This window comes from Drosophila biarmipes, chromosome 2R, assembly GCF_025231255.1.
Source record: "Drosophila biarmipes strain raj3 chromosome 2R, RU_DBia_V1.1, whole genome shotgun sequence".
Taxonomy (NCBI): domain Eukaryota; kingdom Metazoa; phylum Arthropoda; class Insecta; order Diptera; family Drosophilidae; genus Drosophila; species Drosophila biarmipes.
Genome location: NC_066615.1, coordinates 5,606,032 through 5,625,089, shown reverse-complemented (window position 1 = coordinate 5,625,089; position 19,058 = coordinate 5,606,032). Strand labels below are relative to the sequence as shown.

Below are 19,058 nucleotides of genomic sequence, written 5' to 3'. Positions count from 1 at the left end.
CCACTTTCGATCTACGTGCCTCGCTTTAAAAGTTGTTTGACCCATTTAGGGGCATGGCATTCTAAATGCACTTTAGGCGGAGTCGCTTCACACAAATAATACAAGTATTCTGCATTTTATATGCTCTGCAAGGGGCTCGCCAGGTATTTATGTTTGCAATTTAAATGTGTTTCCATTTCCCCTCGGCCCCGGCAGCTGGCTTTTCATTTGCGCCCATTGACATGCTGAAGAGTTCCTTGTTCTTCGCCGAGTTTCCAGCTAGAGCACTTTCACTCTCGCCACCGGGCATAAATACTTTCGTTTGTCTCCGACGGATGCGGATGCGGATGGGGATGCAGATGCGGATGTGTTGCATAGTTTCGAGTGCCATTCAATGGAGTATGCCGAAGCACTTCACTTATTTATGCATTCGTGCGCACTTTTTCCCTGCCGCCTCTGACGTTGTAGTGCATTTTAATTTCGTTTGCATATGACAGGTAGTGCTCACGTTGCCCATGCCATCGCATCCAAAGCCCGTGGAATGCAGCAAGAGACTTTCATTCATTTGCCTGACGCTGCTTAAATATGCAGGAAACCAGGCTTTCGTTTCTGAGCCCCACCACGCCCACGCCCACGCCCGCCCACTGCCCCCGCTGGCTGCATACAAAATTCATCGAATTCATAAAATGCATTTATGAAGAGCGCTCTCGATTCGCTTCGACTCCGTGTGTCTGTCTGGCGGGCGAAATTCGAGAGATGCCAAAAACAAATTCGAGTGCATACATTAAGGCTTGCGGATTTTGTGTAAGCGCTCGAGATGTTGCCCCAGCCAGCATTTCCACAGCAAACATTTAACGTCTGCCGGTGATGGAGATCGTTTGCGATGCCAGCTGCAGAAAGTACGCCTTTCCGAGCTTCCCGCTCGGACAATCGAAAGGTGTTGCGTCAGAGCAGTTCTCTTGCCCTTTGATTCAACTCGATTTCAACATACTTACTAATTAAATATGAAGCAATAATAAGTGAGTGCGAACACTCGATTACGGGGAGAAACGAAAGAGAAAGTGGACTAATATAATCAATGGGAAACTCGACACTTTTCATTTATTAATGGACAGGAATTTCAGTAAGGGGCTTAAATATGTTTGAAGATGTGTTTTGAATTTTCTTACTTAGGTGCAAACGATTGATTTTCTCTAAGAGAACTAGCTTACAAAATAGCTCATACCTATAAATTTAAAAGCCTTCATTTTGATGGTTGTTATTTTGTTGGGCCCTCTTCTACAATGCCTCTGAGGACCGGCAATAAATTCGTCATGACTCCTCAGAAAACATGTAAAACGTAAAGGTTCGAGAGCATTGAAATGTAAGCACCATGACTTTTATAACCTTTTACCATCAAAGAACCCGTCTGGTCAATTATCCATATCGGGGCCCTTGTTAGCCCCAATAAAAATGATACAAATTAATGAAACATAAGTCAAGAGCAGCGACGGGCAGACATAAAATGCCAATCAAAGGCCTATCTGCGGAACGGAACCAGACAGTCGGGCAGTCCGGAATAAACGTAGCCCCGAGATGCTTGCAGGCCCCAAAGCGCGGCAGGACCCCTTCTCGGCATGGACAGTGGGGCCAGAACAGCCCCACTTCAAAGGCGTCGCAACGTTGCACAGTCAATTTGCGTTCGAGATTTATCACAGTAACAATGCGCCGTTCTATGGAAACAGTTGACTCGGCACCCGTCAGCCCCCCTTCGAACAGCCGCCCATGTTTCGGGGCGGCGTGTCCTTGAAGCGGCCCTGGGGCCCATCGAATCATCAACTGGGCCGCTGGTCTCGCTCTGCCATAAATATTTTTTGCTCGATCAAGTGTACTAATTTAATGTGTTGCCATGGCTATGTGTGTTGTGTACCCAAATGTGCGCGAACCGATGAGTCGACCGCCTTGACTGAGGACCGCTCCCAAAGTCCTCGAGCCCCTGCCCAACCGCCATGGCGATATCAACGCTGGCAGGACATTCAAAACAAGATTTATGACAGGCGTGCGCTAGCTGGAGATGGAGGGCAGAGGGGTGGCCCTGCGGAGGAGTCCCTGGCAGACAGGCAACAATAAAATGAAATCAACGTTACGAAACAAGAGAAATGACAACGTTGCTAAATGGGCTTATCTGAGGAGCCAGCGGGTTGGAAGGAGGCCGCTCCTCGGACCGAGCAAACTTTTTCGATTGTCTGCCGAGCTCAACTTGAGAATTTTTCGGTTGAAAATTTGATTAATGTCTTGCTCCCCTGACTGACGGCTATTAACAAGGAAGGGATATCCAGCGACAGGCGCCAAAGGTCATGGGGCTGGGCGCTCGGGAAGTGTGTGCAGCAGGTCACGATTTGCCGGCTGAGATTTATCTTTGGGGATCCTATTAAATTGCGAGAGGAGCAACAAGCCATCGGGGTCACTTAAAAGCCGATGATGAGTGTTTGCGGCGCAGCTTCAGGATTACACGGCGGGAAGTGTCGGGAGTGTCCAAGAAATCCTTTATAATGATTGCAAGTATATTTAGTAAATACAAAAACCTTATTATTTGACGCTACTAAGGTGAAGCGCTTCTGGCTTATAAGGTCGCAGAATGTGTATCTTACTGTCACTACGCCCGGGACCGGCTTGTACTATTTCACCTCTCATCGCCTTGCGTACCTTAAATTAATCCTTCTCCAGGCAACCTTTTCTTTGTAGGACGTCATTATGCAACATCCTTGTGGCGGGCGTGCGGGGGCGGGTGCAGTTCAAAGCAATTTCATCGCTGGAACAAAAACCCGATCCTTTGCGAGCTCTTTTCCCGTGTTAATTATGTGTCCTGTGCAAGTTTCGCCGAGCATTTGTCTTTATTATGGGCTGCGCTGAACCTGGCGAAAGCCTGGGCCTCGGAGCACCCACCTGGCAGCAAGGACATCTGTCGCAGCTCCTTGCCAGCCCGAGCCTGTCGCCTTTATTATCATTGTTATGCCCTGATGCCGCTGCCGCTGTTGCCTTTGTTTTTCCGCGCTGACGTTCGGGCGGCACAGTGGCACGGGGAATACGGGCAGGAGCATAAGCCCGGTAAGCCCAGTGGAATGGAGGGCCAACAATACATCATGTATGCAAAATGATGTATGCATGTAAATGACGATGCCGACGACGACGGCGACGATACTGCGACGCACAAGTGTTGCGAATTAGGCCAAGGAGAAGCATTAATAAACGCATTTAGTGGGCGCTGGCTGGCGTACGCGTCGTATGCGCAATGCCAAAGAAAAGGCAACACAGTCGTGGGCCAGGCCAGGGGCGGGGGAGTGGGCTTAGATAATCGCAGGCGCTCGGAGGAAGGAGAACGGGACCGAGAAAAAGTACAAGAACAAGAACCAGATGATGATGGTGATATAGACGACACATGCAGGCTTATAATTTGCACGTGGCAGTTTCCCCATCGCCCCGCCCCACTTCCCCTCGGCATGTTCTTATTGTGTCACTGAGCTTGACATACTTTCCACTAGGCAGCCCCACTTCTATTTTCCCCCTGCAAGTTTATCATTTGCAGCCTTAGTTATGCATAGTGCTCCACACACAAGCCTACACATGGCCGGGGCATCGCTGTCGTTTCTCGTTTCTCGAGTTGCTTGCTCAGTTTTCTCCAGCGACTAGAGCCCGGATTCTAGCTGAGGCGACATTAGTCGTAATATGTCAAGCTGTTACTTTTACCCGCCTAGTTTTAAGTCGGCTATCTCCGAGGAGAGCAGCAGCAGCAGTGAAAGGCGGAGAAAGTGGAAAAGTCTCATGTGCTTGCCCCTGCCCACATTTCACTGCATATCTTGGGGCGCACTGCATGTAGTTCTTCGCCTCCAGGCGGCATCTTCTTTCCTCCGCAAAACCATTATAATTAACGACATGCCCACGCCTCGCCCGCCATTCATCCACGCATAATTAACGTATAAATTACTTATAGTGTGACGTTAATAATCCGGGCGTTAATAGATTTTTCCTCTGTTTTTCCGGCCCATTTCCATTGTTTATTCTGGCTAGCGCACACGCAGGCGGCCAGCTGTGGCTAAAACGGAACTTCCCCCCAGGATATACACGGTCTAAATTATCGATAATCAATGAATTTGGCCTTTTATTGTGTTTCCCACTCACATTTTGTTTGTCTGGCCGTGCGGTAAAATAATTGTTTATCGAAATAATGCTGGCATTAATTTCCGCTTTATTGCGCCTGGCTTTTGTTTATACTGGTTATGGGACTATGTTCCAGGCAGCCAGACCAGAAACTCTACTTAAGTAAAGGGATAATTAAATATTCAAGAGCCCCAGGAGGCGGTTCGGTGCCCTTTCAAGCTCTTTATTAAGCCCAACTCCCACACACGCATGCCAACTCATTAAAAATCCTCACTCAAAAGTCGTGTTGCTGCCCTGTCAAACATTTTGTAAGCAATTTAAGTGCAAAATCATGCGACAAACTATAAACCAACAAGCCGCAGGCCCTCCTCCACCCTCGACTCCATCGAGGGGGCGTGTCCGACAACTAATGAGGCCCACAATGTGGGAGTTCCTCTGTCCTCGTCTCTCTCTGAGCCGCAAGGCATTCGAAAGGCAAACAAATAGACATTAAAAACGGCAAAACCAACAGCAATAATCAGTTGGGGGTCTGGCAGCATGGCATTTTCCCTTTTCTCTAGGTATTATCACTATTTCTGAACCGAACTGAACCGAAACCCCCGACAAATGGCACAAAACTGTAGAGGTTGACGTTTAATTTGCCACTTTTATTAACAGCGCTCATATTAGGGACTCATTTATCAGGTCTGCTGTCGTGGCACTGCTGTTGTTATTGCTGTTGGGTCGAGCAAAAAACAAAATGAAGCACTTCTGGGGGAGGAGGTGGGGACTTGGCCCCCATCCACCCCACCAGCAGACATGACACAGTGTAACAGTTGTGGGAATTATTTAATTTAGACACTGCGCCCAGACCTTCTGCAACGCTCTTGGAAATAGGAGGTGGAACGGCACAGTGGGATGAGTCGGGTAAATGCCCAGTAAAATTAGAGTTTCTCCAGATTAAAGCGGGAAACTAAATTGTGAAATAGCCCATTCTTAAAGGGTAAACACTCCAGTGCTAATTTGCAAAGCTACCCAGTCAGTGAGTTTTAAAAGTGTTTACTTCACTCCTGCTCTCCGACATCCAATCGAAATGCCAAGTTGTAGGTACTTCTGTTACAACCATTGTACAAGGACTCCCAGAACTGGGAGCTCCCATTTAACTGGCAAGTTGTTTTTGCACTCTCATGATGCCGCTGCTGCAGACAAGGACTCCGAGGAGGAGGACCCCAAACAGGACCAGGAAGAGGACTACAGGAACAGGCCCTGGCACAGACCGACTCCTAAGCTATTGCTTTGAGCCCGAGCCGGGCCAAATTAATGACAATGACTCTGGGCGCTGGGAGCTGGGCCGCTGGAATGGAAGGGGATGTCGGCATCCATGTACCCACTGATTGTTCGGGGGGTTGGCCTGCCTCCCCCTGAGTTTTGCTACTTTTTCAGTGTTTTGTTTGCATTTGCACTGACACATGACAGAGCGTTTCATTTGTTGTGCGGCACACTGGCGTTGGATAAGCGAACAGTGGACCATGACACGGAGGAAGTCGGCTCCGACGCCTGGCCGGGATTACGGGAAAGCGGGGTCAGCATGGCACGGCAGAAACCGAAGGGCTCCGGGGCAGTTATGAAGTGTCAGCCCCACCTATTCCATAGTTAATTGAGAGGGAAGTGGGCTGTTGGCCCAGTCATTTAGCTACTTATTAACCCGCCCACCGGGCGCTTGGGCCAAGACACGCGAGCAGCTTAAACGCGGTTAACGCTTCACTTATGAGTACTGGACTCCATTTGCCGGCCACCAATGTAATTGGCTATCCGCTCACGTTCGGATACCGTATCCACGGACACACATTCATCATCGCAGGGAGGGATTGAGGTGGGTGGCTGGCTAATTTGCCGACTGCCTGCATAAATGGTTAGTGGTCGCCGGTGGTGCAGCGAGCCGCTAATGCCAATGTGCATGCCAATTGGCTGTGGCGGCGGCTAATCAGCATTAAGCTGCGGCCCATGTCGAACACGACTGACAATGGGCCGAGTTGTGAGCCCGCTGCCTTATGTGAATTAAATTTCGAAATTAAAAACACCCGGCTGCAGATGGAAGTGTGCAATCGAATCGGTTCATTGGCCAAATATTTGCCGCTCGCCAACAGACGCATCATCAAAATGTTTTTCCTGCCGTATTTATAGCTGGGCAATGTAACAAACACATCATAAATGGGGCACAACACATACTTAATGAAATATTTATGTGCCTGCCGTGCGTGTGCGAGTGTGTGTGCAGGGAGCACATATTTGCCATACATTACGCACACATTACGGTCCTGTGTATTTGTGTTTATTTTACTCAGCGGCGGGGATATGAATTTTTTGTGTCCCTCGTTGGGCGCCAAAAGAAACAAAAGATGCTGGGAAAAAACGTACAGCAGACTCTGCTGCGCACTTTGAGGCCAGAGGCTACTGCTCTCTACGGTTTCATATTTTTTAATATATTAGCTAGGAAAATATCATATTTCGTTATATAGAGGGGAAGATGTATGCGCAGCGACTGCCTTCAAATGGGCATGTAAATTTTATTTGTTTTTTACGAGCGCATAAATCAAAGAAAATTGTTTTTTACAAAAAATATGTGTGTTGCCCCTTTCAATGGCCGGACATTTTATATTTTATGCGGTCGGCGACCCTTTTCTGCAGGCATTTCACTGAAAGGATAGCTCAAATCCCGAACAACGTGTTCGGAAGCTACAGCCACCCGAAGCTCCCCAGCTTTGTATGCATTGAGTCCACCTACGATCAAGTGCAGTCGATGGGAATCCAATCAACAGTCGAGTATAAAATAAACGCCTTCAGGCATTTCCCATTTGAGACCCTACGCATCTGGCAGATTCCCCTGCGTGTGCTCATTTTGCTTTTTCCTTTTTTGTTTTCCCAAAAATTGATTTCATTAATTTCTAATGCTATCTGAAAATACACAAGAAGCACAGCCGCGGGTCGTTTGCACAACGGGAGAGGAAGGGAGCCAGCAGTACATCCATGGAAGGAATAAAATACAAAAGAAAGGCAATGTACATTTTTTGCTAAAGAGCGAAAGCTTTATTCAACAATTATGTACAAATCAAACGCAAAAAAAAATAGAAAACTCTTTTGCAAACAGCAAAAAATTAATGCCTTTAATGATTAATGGAAGGAATTTTCCCAGAAGAACTACGAATATTTTGAATAACTTACTCAAGGGACTTAAAGCTTCAGGAAGTATTTGTTACAAAAACTATAGTAAAAAATTGAAATTCCTTTGGACCTTAATAAGTTTCTTTCCGTAAGAATATACCGAAAAGTACAAAGTAAAACGGGATAAGTTAATAAAATAAGATACTCTTGTTGAGCATTTCATTTGTGAATTGCGTGTGCAACAATTAAGGAAAAACTCGTTTGGGGTTTCCATAATATTCGTTGCCTCTGCCATTTTGCTTCTTATATAAGAAAATTAATTTAGTTCTGGTTGCGTACTTTTTCATAGGGACCCTAAAAATCCTTGAAGGCAATTTCCATTTGTTCTCTGCAACGTTTTCATTATATAATTATTTCCACATGCTCACGTCTGCTCATCGAATAACTTTTTTTTATCAGATTCACCTTTTTGAAAGCAGAGAAAGAAAACTAAAACTAAACCTTGGCTAAGCATTTGTCGAGTCAGCAACGCATTACCCGATCCCACTTTCAGATAAAAGTAAAAGCAGCGACACGTAAACGGTCATGGCTCTACACACGTACATACTACACTCACACACATGGGAAAGGCACCCGGAAAACCCACACAGATTCGCACACAATCACTCTAATACACGCAACGTGTTGGCACCCCTTTCTTGTGCAACAACTCTCGAGCGTTAGCTGAAATCACAGACTTCGAGACTCTCAGACTTTCAGACGGGCACAAAGAGCCGGCATAATGGCCATGGCCTCCCGGCGGATAAATCGGGCTCAGGGAAGGTACGAACCCGCATAAAAGCCTCTCCAAATGCAGGCGGCCCTTTAAGTATCTATAAAATGAAAATGTTTATAGAAAAAGTGCTCAAGTGACTTGATTTGTGCATTAAAGATATGAGTATAGGTTCCACCACCTGACACGGAGTATTTCCTCGGCCATAAAATGCAAGAGATATCGCTGAGCCGGGTGCCACGTGCTTGTATCTCGCAGATACTTATGGTCTGTGGCAGGCATAATGCGAGTGCGAAAAGGGTAGACCAGCACCCAGCACACACACTCACAATGGCCACTAAAATTCGGCCGCTAAGCATCTTTTAAGGGGCATCGGGACAGGAAGTGAAAGTTTTCCGTAGTCAGTCAGTCTGCTACGCAGCCATTTACTGCATTTTTATGTGACCGGGCGGAAAGGGGCAGGCGTATGTAGATTGGCCGGTCCATTGATGGGTTATGTAAGAGCCTGTTGTGCGGCCAAGTTCCGTTCGACATACTCATAGGAGGGATGTAAATGGGAAGAACTCTTTTAAAGTTGGGGCGGTGCCTTAAACAGAAATATGAAGTGCAAACCATTCAGCTTATGGGTTCATGTTCGGTGTGGTAAAATGTTATGGAGACTTAAAATATATTCGCTTTTTATTCATGTATTAAGAGTTATAGCTTAAATATAAAAACACATGTCTTTCTATTTGAAGCACTACATTTAAAGAGCCGGTACCCTTAAAATGTATGTATATATCGTGTGGTAATAGGAACCCAACGATCTTTGAACCGTTTTTCGTTCTTTTGTCCGAAGTCTCATTGCTTGCCACTCGTGTTAATGGGATAAAAATTAAATTTAATATAAAATTCATTCGCCGAAATCAAGGATACCGAAACAAAACGATTGCTTGTTACAGTTCTCGGACAGTCCGAGCACTTTCAATAATTGCCACTTTGGCGCACATTAAAGTCAACTTATGCCGAGAATTGACTGCTGCAACAGCCGAGGCCTATGCCCCGTCTCTCTCTTTCACTCCTCCTGCCCCTCTTCCACCTAGAACGCATAATCATTATCGTTACAGTTTATTGCACATTAAAAGAGCGCCGCCGCCTCTGTCGCCCTTTGCCTTTGCCACTTTCTCCGGGCCAAACACTTGGCATTACATAAAGCAAATGGCCATAAAACGGAACAGGGAACAGGGAACATGGCCGAAAGGAAAAAGAACAGCTTGAGGAGCGGCGGAGGACTCAGAATTGACCGACTCGTAATTGTCACCCTCGGCGCCTTTTGTTGAAATTTACACATGAATAGTTGCCGGACCTCCTGCCAGTTGTGGAATTTAATTTAATTGTGACTGAAATTTGCCCCGCCTTGAGCTCTCTCTCTCCACCGATTCGCTTCAATTGTGTTTCAAATTTGTATTTGATTTTTATTTAATTTTTAAGCACTGCCCCAAACGGTGCAATTAACGACCCCTTCGAATGGGCTCCAAATGACTTGCAGTTAGCCAAAGTTACGAGCAGGCGAAACCCTTGCCACCCAAGACAACCAGCACGCAATCCAATAAAACGGGGTTAGCTGTCACGCTTATTTTATTTGATAGCCCCATGATTTTAGCAAATTATGCAAATGTTTGCACTTATTTGAAACAACATTTTTGTTACTCATATTGAGTCGCACTCGTTCGCCTCGGTCCCTGCAAATATTGACAAGAGTTTTATTTAAATTTGGCTGCCAATTTCTTGGCAGGAGTTTCCGGCAATGTCACTGCGCTGCCCCTGCCACTCCGCCCACACGCCCCCGGCCGCCAGCTGCCACCCTCTGCGCATATTTTTGCCAAATCAGCAAATGTTGCCGTTGTCAACTGAGTTTGCCCCTGCCATGTCTCGATTCGCAGATTCCATTTTTTGTCTGCCGACTTCTCTTCCGTCGTCGGTGGAGCCGAGCGGAGCAAATGCCACTAATATGAAAGCAAATTTGCATAATAATTTTTGCCAGATTCTTTCGCCAGCTAGCTGCCGTCATATTTAAGTTGGAATTCCCATGGTTTGGCATTTGAACATTTTGTTTTTCTATCCTTCTGCTCTCTGCCAAAGTCGCGCTTTAATGTGGGCAACGTTTGTTTATTTATGCTGCGGTTAAACTACTTTGCCACCTGCTTATTAAATTAATTGAATTTAATGGTTTTAATAGGAAAATTAATTAAACTGCTTTATATATTACGACACATTAAATGGATTTTTTTCCTTGACAAGGAGCATTTTTTAAATGCCAACTGACGGAAAAAAACATTTTCTACTGTTGTTATTTGAAAGTTTGTGGACCATGAAACAAAGTTATGCTTTTTCAATTTAGTACATAGTACATACCTGGGCATTTGAAAAAATCCTTTTAGTTTAAATCATTAAATAATTGGTTGAAAACGAAAGGTTTCGCGGGTGACACAAAAGTGTCAATATTGTTGTGAGGGAGAACGAGCTCAACTCAAGGCGTAAAATACGAGCCACAACCACATCGCCGATGTTAAAGTTCATTTATTTACACACCTTACGCCTGTTTGCTCAGGACCATAAAAATAATTGGCAATAAATGCGCTAGGAGTCAAAACAAAATGCCAGTTGTCGGGAGCAAGAAGTAACCAGTGTCGCCAGCAGAGGAAACCGGAAAGGAATAAGAAATCAACACATTGCTTTTAATTAATGGAAGCGAGGCGCGGAGCACCCACACACGCGGCAGTTACCGCTGGCTTTTTACGACCTTCCGCTTGGCATCTGGAAAAGCCATGAAAGCGCGCGGAAATCGGGGGAAAGGCGGGGAAAGTCGCCGTGCCGCTTGTCAGATTCAAGTGCGTTGAGTTATAATTTTATGTGCAATTAATTTGCCACAGCACACCGTACGCACAGCCTCGTTGGTTTAATGCGTTTTCCGACGTGAACGTGGACCAGCTAATGAGCCCACTCATGCTACCGTTTTTTGTTTCGTCCGCCTGCTGCATATTGGGGGGCACTAAAAATTGTTTAGCCAAAACCATTTTAATGGCCGCCGTGTTGCGGCACTTAATGTTGATGGCATTTTTATAGTTCCTGGCAAAGCGAGAAAAAAGCGGCACCATACGAAATCAAAGTAGACCAACTTTCCTGCAACTAGGTTGCAATTCATTCGGACACTTTGCATTATTCAGGCCTGTGGCCCGAAAACAAATCGAAAACAAGTGGACAAACGTGGCCAAAATGGCCAATTCCGACGCAGAGGCCACGCACAGCATTTTGGGCCATTTTACGATTGATTTTCGCTGTGGCCGGGGGGAAATTGGAGGAGGTTGCGGGCGCTTGGTTCCATCGAAAATCTCTAATTAGCTAATTGCTATAATTAAATGTTTTGCCAGTGCTGGCATTTCGTTTAACTCAGCACGAGGATAATGTAAATTCTGAGAGCTTCCCTCGCAGAGCGTTCAGTGACTGCGACGTCACCATCATCGTTACCATCATTGGCATTGTTATTATTGCGGTTGCCCTCGTTCTTCGGCGCTGGCTTGTTCGCCGCCCCCCCCCGGTACTGGCAAATCGAACATATTTGCATATGAAATGAGCGAAAAATCGAAACATGGCGGCAGCCTGGCCCGGCCATGTCGATTCCAGGCGGAAAGAACTGGGGAGCCCGGCGATTTCCGGCTTAGACAACATCGCATTTTAAACGACTGTGTGTGGGTGACCTCATCCCCAGCCACCGTGCAGAATCGAAAGTCAGGCTGCGAAAAACCATTTATAATCATTATAAATTATGCATTGCATTATCGCTGCCAACCCGCCATGACTCGCTCAGCTTCGCCTTTTCCCCAGCTGATTAGCAACTAATTCCGCAGCGGCCACGCTGCGTATGAGCGATATGCGCCGCCTGCAGTTGACTGAGCTGTGAGCTGGGTTTGCAATTAAATCATCTCTTGCGGTCGGCGGACTTGGGACGGGGGACTTTTCGGGCACAACTGTAATAACTTTGTTTGGGCCGGGCCAAAATGCTGAGCCTACGAAATGCAAATGAGTTTACAAGTGAATTTAAATGAGATACAAACAACGGCGGAATTCCGTGACGAGGGACAAAGCGAGCCTAGGCAAAAAATTGGAAACTCGTGGGCAGTCAAAAAGGGCTAGCAAACTTTTCGGCAAGAAAATTCTGCGGAAATTTTTGGAACAGAAATTAGACAGGCTCTGGCCAAATCTTATAAAATTTAAATTAAAATCAGGCCAAAATGCGCCGGGAGAGCGGAATCCGGTTGTGTCGGAGGCCGGATCTGGCATAGGCTTGAGCTGGCGAGGAGGCCCCGAAATTAATGTCAACTTCAAACAGTAATCCTCGCTCGCTCTCCACTCTGGGCTTTAAACAAAGGCGGCGAAATATGGGAGTACAAAGCAACTGCGAATAATGAAAAGGCAAACGAATCTTAAGTGCAGGCCAAAAATAACACAAATAAATGCCGAGCAAGAGGGAAATTGTTAAGAGCAAGGACTCGGAAAATAAGCCAAGCCAAAGGACATAACTCAAAAAATGGCTGCCAAAGTAACATGCGGAAAGGAAAAAAGGCAGAAAAAGAAAGGAAGGCGGCGAAATGAGGAAGAACAATCCCGGCTTGAAAGCCGGGCGAAATTAGCATAAAAAAAGGATTTGCTCGCTAATTTCACTTTAATGTGAGAGGACGAGGAAGAAAAGGCGCAGGACAGCGATGAAGACGTCGCGCCCATTACGTCACTTTTATCTCGTAGGGCCCCTCACCCATGGGCCAGTCTCTCCGCTTTTATTTATAGCATTATTAGTTGGGCCAGGCGAAAGATCGCAGCATGCTCCCCGCAACTTGGCTTTTTGGGGGGTCTGGCTCAATAACAAAGTGCTAATGCCCTCGGCTAATTATACATCATTTGTTAGCCCGTTTTTTGCAGCCACTTCCCTGCAGCCCCTGCTGGTTCTTTTTACTTCCGTCTTGGGTGCGAAAAAATCTATTCTTGTATTTGAATTCGTTAAATTCTTTCAGACATTTTGTAAAAATAATAATATTCATTTGAAAAGATTTTAATGTGTATTTATTAAAGCTATCAAAAAAATCTTAAACCACGGTTAAAGGTGTCGTAAGGTGTGCAGAGTTCCAATGCAAAAAAAAGTTGTACTGCATATTTTGGACACCTTTTTAAGAGATTTCGGGGCAGAACTTAAAATAAATGTTTTCGAATATAAAATCCAGTTTATATCTTATTTTAAGCTACCATTATGACTGAATTTCTTTCAGTACACTTTCCTGTGACACTCGACTAATCGCTCGCATTTTTTGCAGGTCCGCCCGTGCTGGCCGAGTCCATAATGGGGACGGTCGGCCGACTGCCCTGCAACGTCACCCCGCCCATCTACGAGGACCGGGTGGCGCTGGTCATCTGGTACAAAGTCGGCCTGAAGACGCCCATTTACAGGTGAGTGCTGACCGCTTTTCAATCAACTCAAGACCCGGGTGCAGCTGGTGGGAGTCCTGCCGACTGGCTTGAGTGACACATTTTTAGAGGCGCTCTTAAATCCTTAAGCCCCGTGTGTCAAATGCAGAACCGCAGGCCGCAGCCCACCTGACCGCAAACATTTCAACCACACACACTCAGACAGACACGATGGCACGCAGGGGTCCATAAATAAACAAAATTGATTACCGCAGACAACTTTTGACGCACTCAACCCGCTCGCCACTCAGCCAACAACGACAACGACAACATGAAGGCAAACAGATGAGGCGGGAAATTGGATCGGAAAGGGGGCGGCAGCTGGGGCACGGCGTGCAGGAAGAGCGAAAACGGAGACCTGCTCATGTCAGTTTCCGTATTTGCGGGGAGTTTTCATTCTGATTTAATGGCGGCTAATTAGGCAATTTTTTCACTGTTGTTGTGTGGTGGACTTTACTGTCCGTCCATCACTCTACAGACCTGAAATTAGCATAACTAGGCTCCGTGGGAGTAGCACCCGGGCATCCGAAAATCGAGCAAACTTTCTCGACGATCCCAGTTTGCTCCTAGGTTACATTCGGCTGGAAAACTTTTTCAATTATTCATGTCTAACATTATGTCGCAGTGGTTGCTCGTCGTCGCCGCTAGTATCTTGTATCTCGCAGATGTACCCGACTACATCAAAGGCGTGAAACTTTAATTGGATTTATCTGACTTGGCCGTATGTGCCAGGGCTCTCTGGTGATTAGCTGATTGCCAGCCAGCCGAACAGCCGACAGCCAGCTAGCCAGGCCATTGACATGCGGCCAAAACTAATTGAACTTCGGGCACTTCAAGGGCTTGCAAATGACTCGGGCGAAAGTAGTAATTAGCGTTGCATAACGACCGCCAGAAGAAAGGGCTCCGTCGCGTTGAGCTCGACTCTTGTTTGTAATTAAAAAGCACTCACCAAGTAAATTAATCATAAAAAGAAACCGCTCGACCGCTCGCCGCTCGCCGCTCGCCTCTCGTGGAAAATTAAATTCTCGCCCAGCACACCGACAGCTCAATTCCGAAATCCATTGAGTTTTTATTGCCCAGCTGACATGTGATGCTTCAGCGTCAGGTTTTCCAGCATTTTCAACCTCATTATCCGGAACGCCCCGTTCGAGGGCGCCATATGTTGCGAGCAAATCAAAATCGAAATGCAATAAAACACAGGCTAGCAATCGGAGAAGCTGTCAGCGGATGACGGGCAGCAGAAGACATATGGAGATGCAGTTAAGATCGACTCATGCGCAAAGCGAATTTATGGGATTTATTTTCGTATTGGAGAAAAATATCTGCTTTTCAGCCGAAAACAAACGATGGCTGTCGATCCAGTTTAGGCGCCATTTGCCGACTTCAACTTAAATGCCCATTGAGAATGCAACTCGAGAGCCTTTGGGCCGGAATGCCAATGATAAATTCATAAGTTGTAGCATATCCGTGGGCCTAAGCACTCAAATCAGGCTCCAATCTTGGCTCCCTCGGGCGAGAATTACTTCGGAGCTCAATTAAAATCGCTTTCGCCCACTTAAAGGGGCGCCAAAATAGAATATTACGCCGAAACGTGCATAATTAACTATGTGGTAGCCAGCTCACGGACAAAAGTGCCGAGAGGAAAGCTTTAAACCCAATTAACTTCGCCACTCGGCTAAATGTTGACCTAAATCAGGCAGCCACCCTCGCTCCACGGAAACTGGCTTGAAACTTTTTAACCCAACTCGGGCAACGCAGTTGGAGGGGCAGAACAGACACTTTAAGACCAGTGATTGACCACCAAAATGAGCTCGTTACGCCGAGTATCGCCGGAATGGAATAATCAATAATCGGGACTTTCAAGCGAAAACAATAAATTACAACGAAGTGGGCGGGTGTGTATTATTAATTCATTGCAGAACCCAATTACGCTGTTGGCGATAATAAAAAAAACTTCCAACATGGCGTGAGAAAGTAATGGGAGTACGGCGACTTTTGTTTTCCTTTGGCTCGGCTTGGATACACAGAAATTCCCTTAATTTTCGCAGGCCTGCACTGAGAAAAAGATTAGGGTCCAAGATAATTTTTAAAATCTAAAAGTGTGCTAGGATTTGCAATCTATAAACGTGAAAAGAAGCATACTTTTAGACGCCGTTGGAATCATTCTTAACTCTCAAGGGGGCTTAATATTGCTGGGATACCCCCAGTCTTATAGCGAACTTATGAAAAATTTCGCAGCTTTTTCCCCAGTGCACGTCTTAATTTTCGCTTGTTTTTCCCATTTCAGTGTGGACACACGCGACTCAAACTTTGCCCAGGGAACGCACTGGTCGGACGAGACCTATCGGGAGCGCCTCTCCTTCCACGTGGAAGGACGTGCCGGCACGCTGACCATCAAGTCAACCACCGCGGACGACACGGGCGAGTATCGCTGCCGCGTCGACTTCCAGAAGAGTCCGACCCGTAACTCCAAAGTGAATTTAACTGTCATAAGTAAGTATTGAGCCAGTCTCCTTTCTCCTTCTGCTTCCTCATTTCGCCTTCTCTGTTTGCCCACGCTCTGCGGGGTAGCATAATTGAGCAGCTAATTTGTGCAGCGACATATCCTGGCTGAATCTTGGTCCTGATTCCGTCCGCCCCAGTTTCCCTCGGCTCTGGCGAGGCCAGCCACGGCACTCAGCTCTTGGACAAACACATTAGTTACAGAATAAGACGCCAACTATATGTTCGGGTTGCCAACTTTTCCCTTACTTTCAGCCACTGAAGCTGAGCTCGGCAAACAGATTTTAAAGTGCCAACTTGGCGAGAAGTTTAAACGTGGCTGGTTAAAGCTGCTCGAGGAGAAACGGGAAACTGCGGGTGGCGAGAGCCGGGCCCAACTTCGGAATTGAATTCCTCGCCCTTTAAATGGATGCCAGATTGGTATTCGGCAAGGGTATGCGATGCAAGGTTGCACTTCTATTTTTAGAATGTCTCTCTACAAACAAGTGGAAGTTAGGATTAGTTAGGATTTTAAAATAAAGAGGGTAACGAAAGTGGGAACCGATATAACATTAAGTTGAGTGGCTAACATTTTGAAGGGATCTCAACATTTTTATTCATTTAGAAAATTATTTTAGTTCGAGGCCCTAGAGCCGTGATAGACTTTGATTAGTTTAATTACAGAAAAAGGGATTGCAGTTTTTAATGAGAACCCCTATTCTTTTACCAACAGCAGGACTTTCCAGCACCAGAAGCGTATTACGTTTTCCGCGTTTTCCCGTTGCCAGTGCATTTTCGGACTTGTTTTTTTGGGCCCCGCCACAGGGAGGGGGCGGGGATACCTGTGCACTGAGGCGACCACAGCTTGCAATTTACCATTAAAATTTATATGCGTTTCCAAAGGCGTTTAGCTGAAATATATGGCCGGCAGAGTTGGCCCGGCCGAATATGTTGGTAAATAGTTGCTGCCGGCGTCGCTGCTGCTAGATGAAGCGGAAAGGGCGCCGGGCCGAAAGGGGCGTGGCCGTGTTTTACAAACTTCTTGAGCATGTTCAACATGCTGCTGGGCGGGTGTGTGCGTGTGTTTGTCTGTGACATGTGAAGCGTAAAACCAAGGCAGGATTTAGAACTTTGTACGTTGGCTGGGAAATTGCAAAGGGAAAAAGAACGGGGCTGAAACTTTAAAGAAGATATTAGATTAAAAGTTGCCCCAGTCCGGGGTGGACAGTTTGGACAACTTGCCGCTGCTGCTAGGGCGCAGAAGGGGTAGGGAACTCCCAGGACTTGATCGGGCCAAGCAAATTTGCCAGCAAAGCGATGATAATAGGGTTGGGGTGGGCGAGCTGTCCCACCCTGAGAGCCGATATAATAAGAAAACTCCCAGAAGTGCAGAGCAGTCAAAACAATGGAAGGGGAGAAACAGAGTACGTAAAATCTGAGAAAATAGGTTTAAAAGAAATGGGTTCCTCCGCTGAACTTTGACTGCATCTGTTCGAGCGATTCTCTCCATTCATTTTTTCACTTTCCCAAGTGGCAACAGCATAAGCAGCTCTTTAAGGCATGACAGTCAAGCTCTTAAGGAGCTTGCTGGCCGAGTAGAGCGGTGACAGCCCGAAGAGGCTTTCGAGACCGTAATGCGTATCGAACAGTTGTTAGTTGTCTGGCACTTGGCAGTGCGGAAACTGCATCTTAACAATGCGCAAACGTCTATGATTTCCATTATCAAGCTGCAATATTTAAGAAGCCTTTCCTCTTCACAGTTCCGCCCGAATCAGTGATTATATTGGACAGCAAGGGGGCCACCATCAAGGATCACACTCTGGGTCCCTACAACGAGGGCTCTGGGATAAACATCACGTGCGTGGCCATCGGCGGTAAGTCCCTGCCCTGCCCCTGCCTCGCCCCCTACCTCATGCGCGCGTGTGTGGGCAAAAGTGTTGACGCTGCCGCTTGTGTCTGACAATTAAAAGTGATGAGCGTGAAAATGCAGGCGAAAGATTTTCACATTTTATTTAATTTCCACCCGGCTGTCGGCTGCACGAACAGCAACTCGAACGGCAACTCGAATGGGAACTCGATCTGGAGATGGAGATGAAAGCAGCGCGGGAACCGGAGCTGCAAAACCAACGTGCAGACAATTGAAGAGCTCGGGCACACACAATGCCCCCACAAATTGCATTGAGAGCACTTGAAAATTGCTAAAAGCCAAACAAGACAACAAATGAAACAGCGAAAGGCACTTGTACACACACGCAGCAGCCCCACAAACACCCAAGCCCATGCCCATATGTATCTATATACATCTGTGCACCACATATACCCAAAGAAAGACACTCATCCACTCCTTGCACTTGTGAGCACATAAACAAACAGAGGACCGGGCCAAAGCGCTGCCATCTAAACGCAGAGACAACTCCAAGTCTAAGCCGCACGGCAAACATATCAGTTGCACACACACCTCCCCCATCTCGCCGCAATCCCGATAATTCTTTTTCTTACCGGGTATTCTGTAAGCCTCCGACCCCCTTCCACCCGCAGGTCGCCCCCAGCCGAGGGTCACCTGGCTGCACGGCAACACCGTCTACAAGGACGCCAGTGTGGGCCAATCCCTGTCCGAGCGACGGGTGGGCAACGTGCTGTCCCTGCAGCGCCTGGAGCGGAGGAATCTCCACATGCAGCTAACGTGCCGGGCGGAGAACAATAATTTGACAACGCCAATTATCAGCAGCGTCGTCCTCGACATGAACCGTGAGTTCCAGACCCATCCCCAACCTCGTCCCCGTCCACATCCTCGACACCAGTCCGGGCCTAACTAATTAAATTCTATCGCTCCGTACAGTGCGTCCTTTGATTGTGAAGCTGCAGGGGGAGAATCGACCACTGTCGGCGGGGAATTCTTATCAGCTGAGCTGCGTTGTCATCGGAGCACGTCCAGCGCCGACGATTACCTGGTGGAAGGGCAGTACCCCCATGAAGAATACTCATGAGATTGTAAGTGGGAGGAAGACCATTGAGCCAAGCTCGAATGGCGAAGGTCCTGTAAATGTTTGCT

At 46.9% G+C, this 19,058-nt stretch overlaps 1 protein-coding gene across 9 annotated transcripts in view; it reads left to right on the top strand.

Annotated features, from left to right (window-relative positions):
- The window catches only part of LOC108029676 (nephrin), a 65,786-nt gene that overhangs the window by 26,846 nt on the left and 19,882 nt on the right, over positions 1–19,058 (top strand). For all 9 annotated transcript variants that reach the window (XM_050887496.1, XM_017102121.3, XM_044092036.2 and 6 more), the window contains 5 exons: positions 13,375–13,507; positions 15,813–16,018; positions 17,767–17,880; positions 18,545–18,754; positions 18,846–18,997. In XM_050887496.1, the coding sequence (XP_050743453.1) occupies positions 13,375–13,507; positions 15,813–16,018; positions 17,767–17,880; positions 18,545–18,754; positions 18,846–18,997 (815 nt within the window). The remainder of the gene's footprint in view (positions 1–13,374; positions 13,508–15,812; positions 16,019–17,766; positions 17,881–18,544; positions 18,755–18,845; positions 18,998–19,058) is intronic.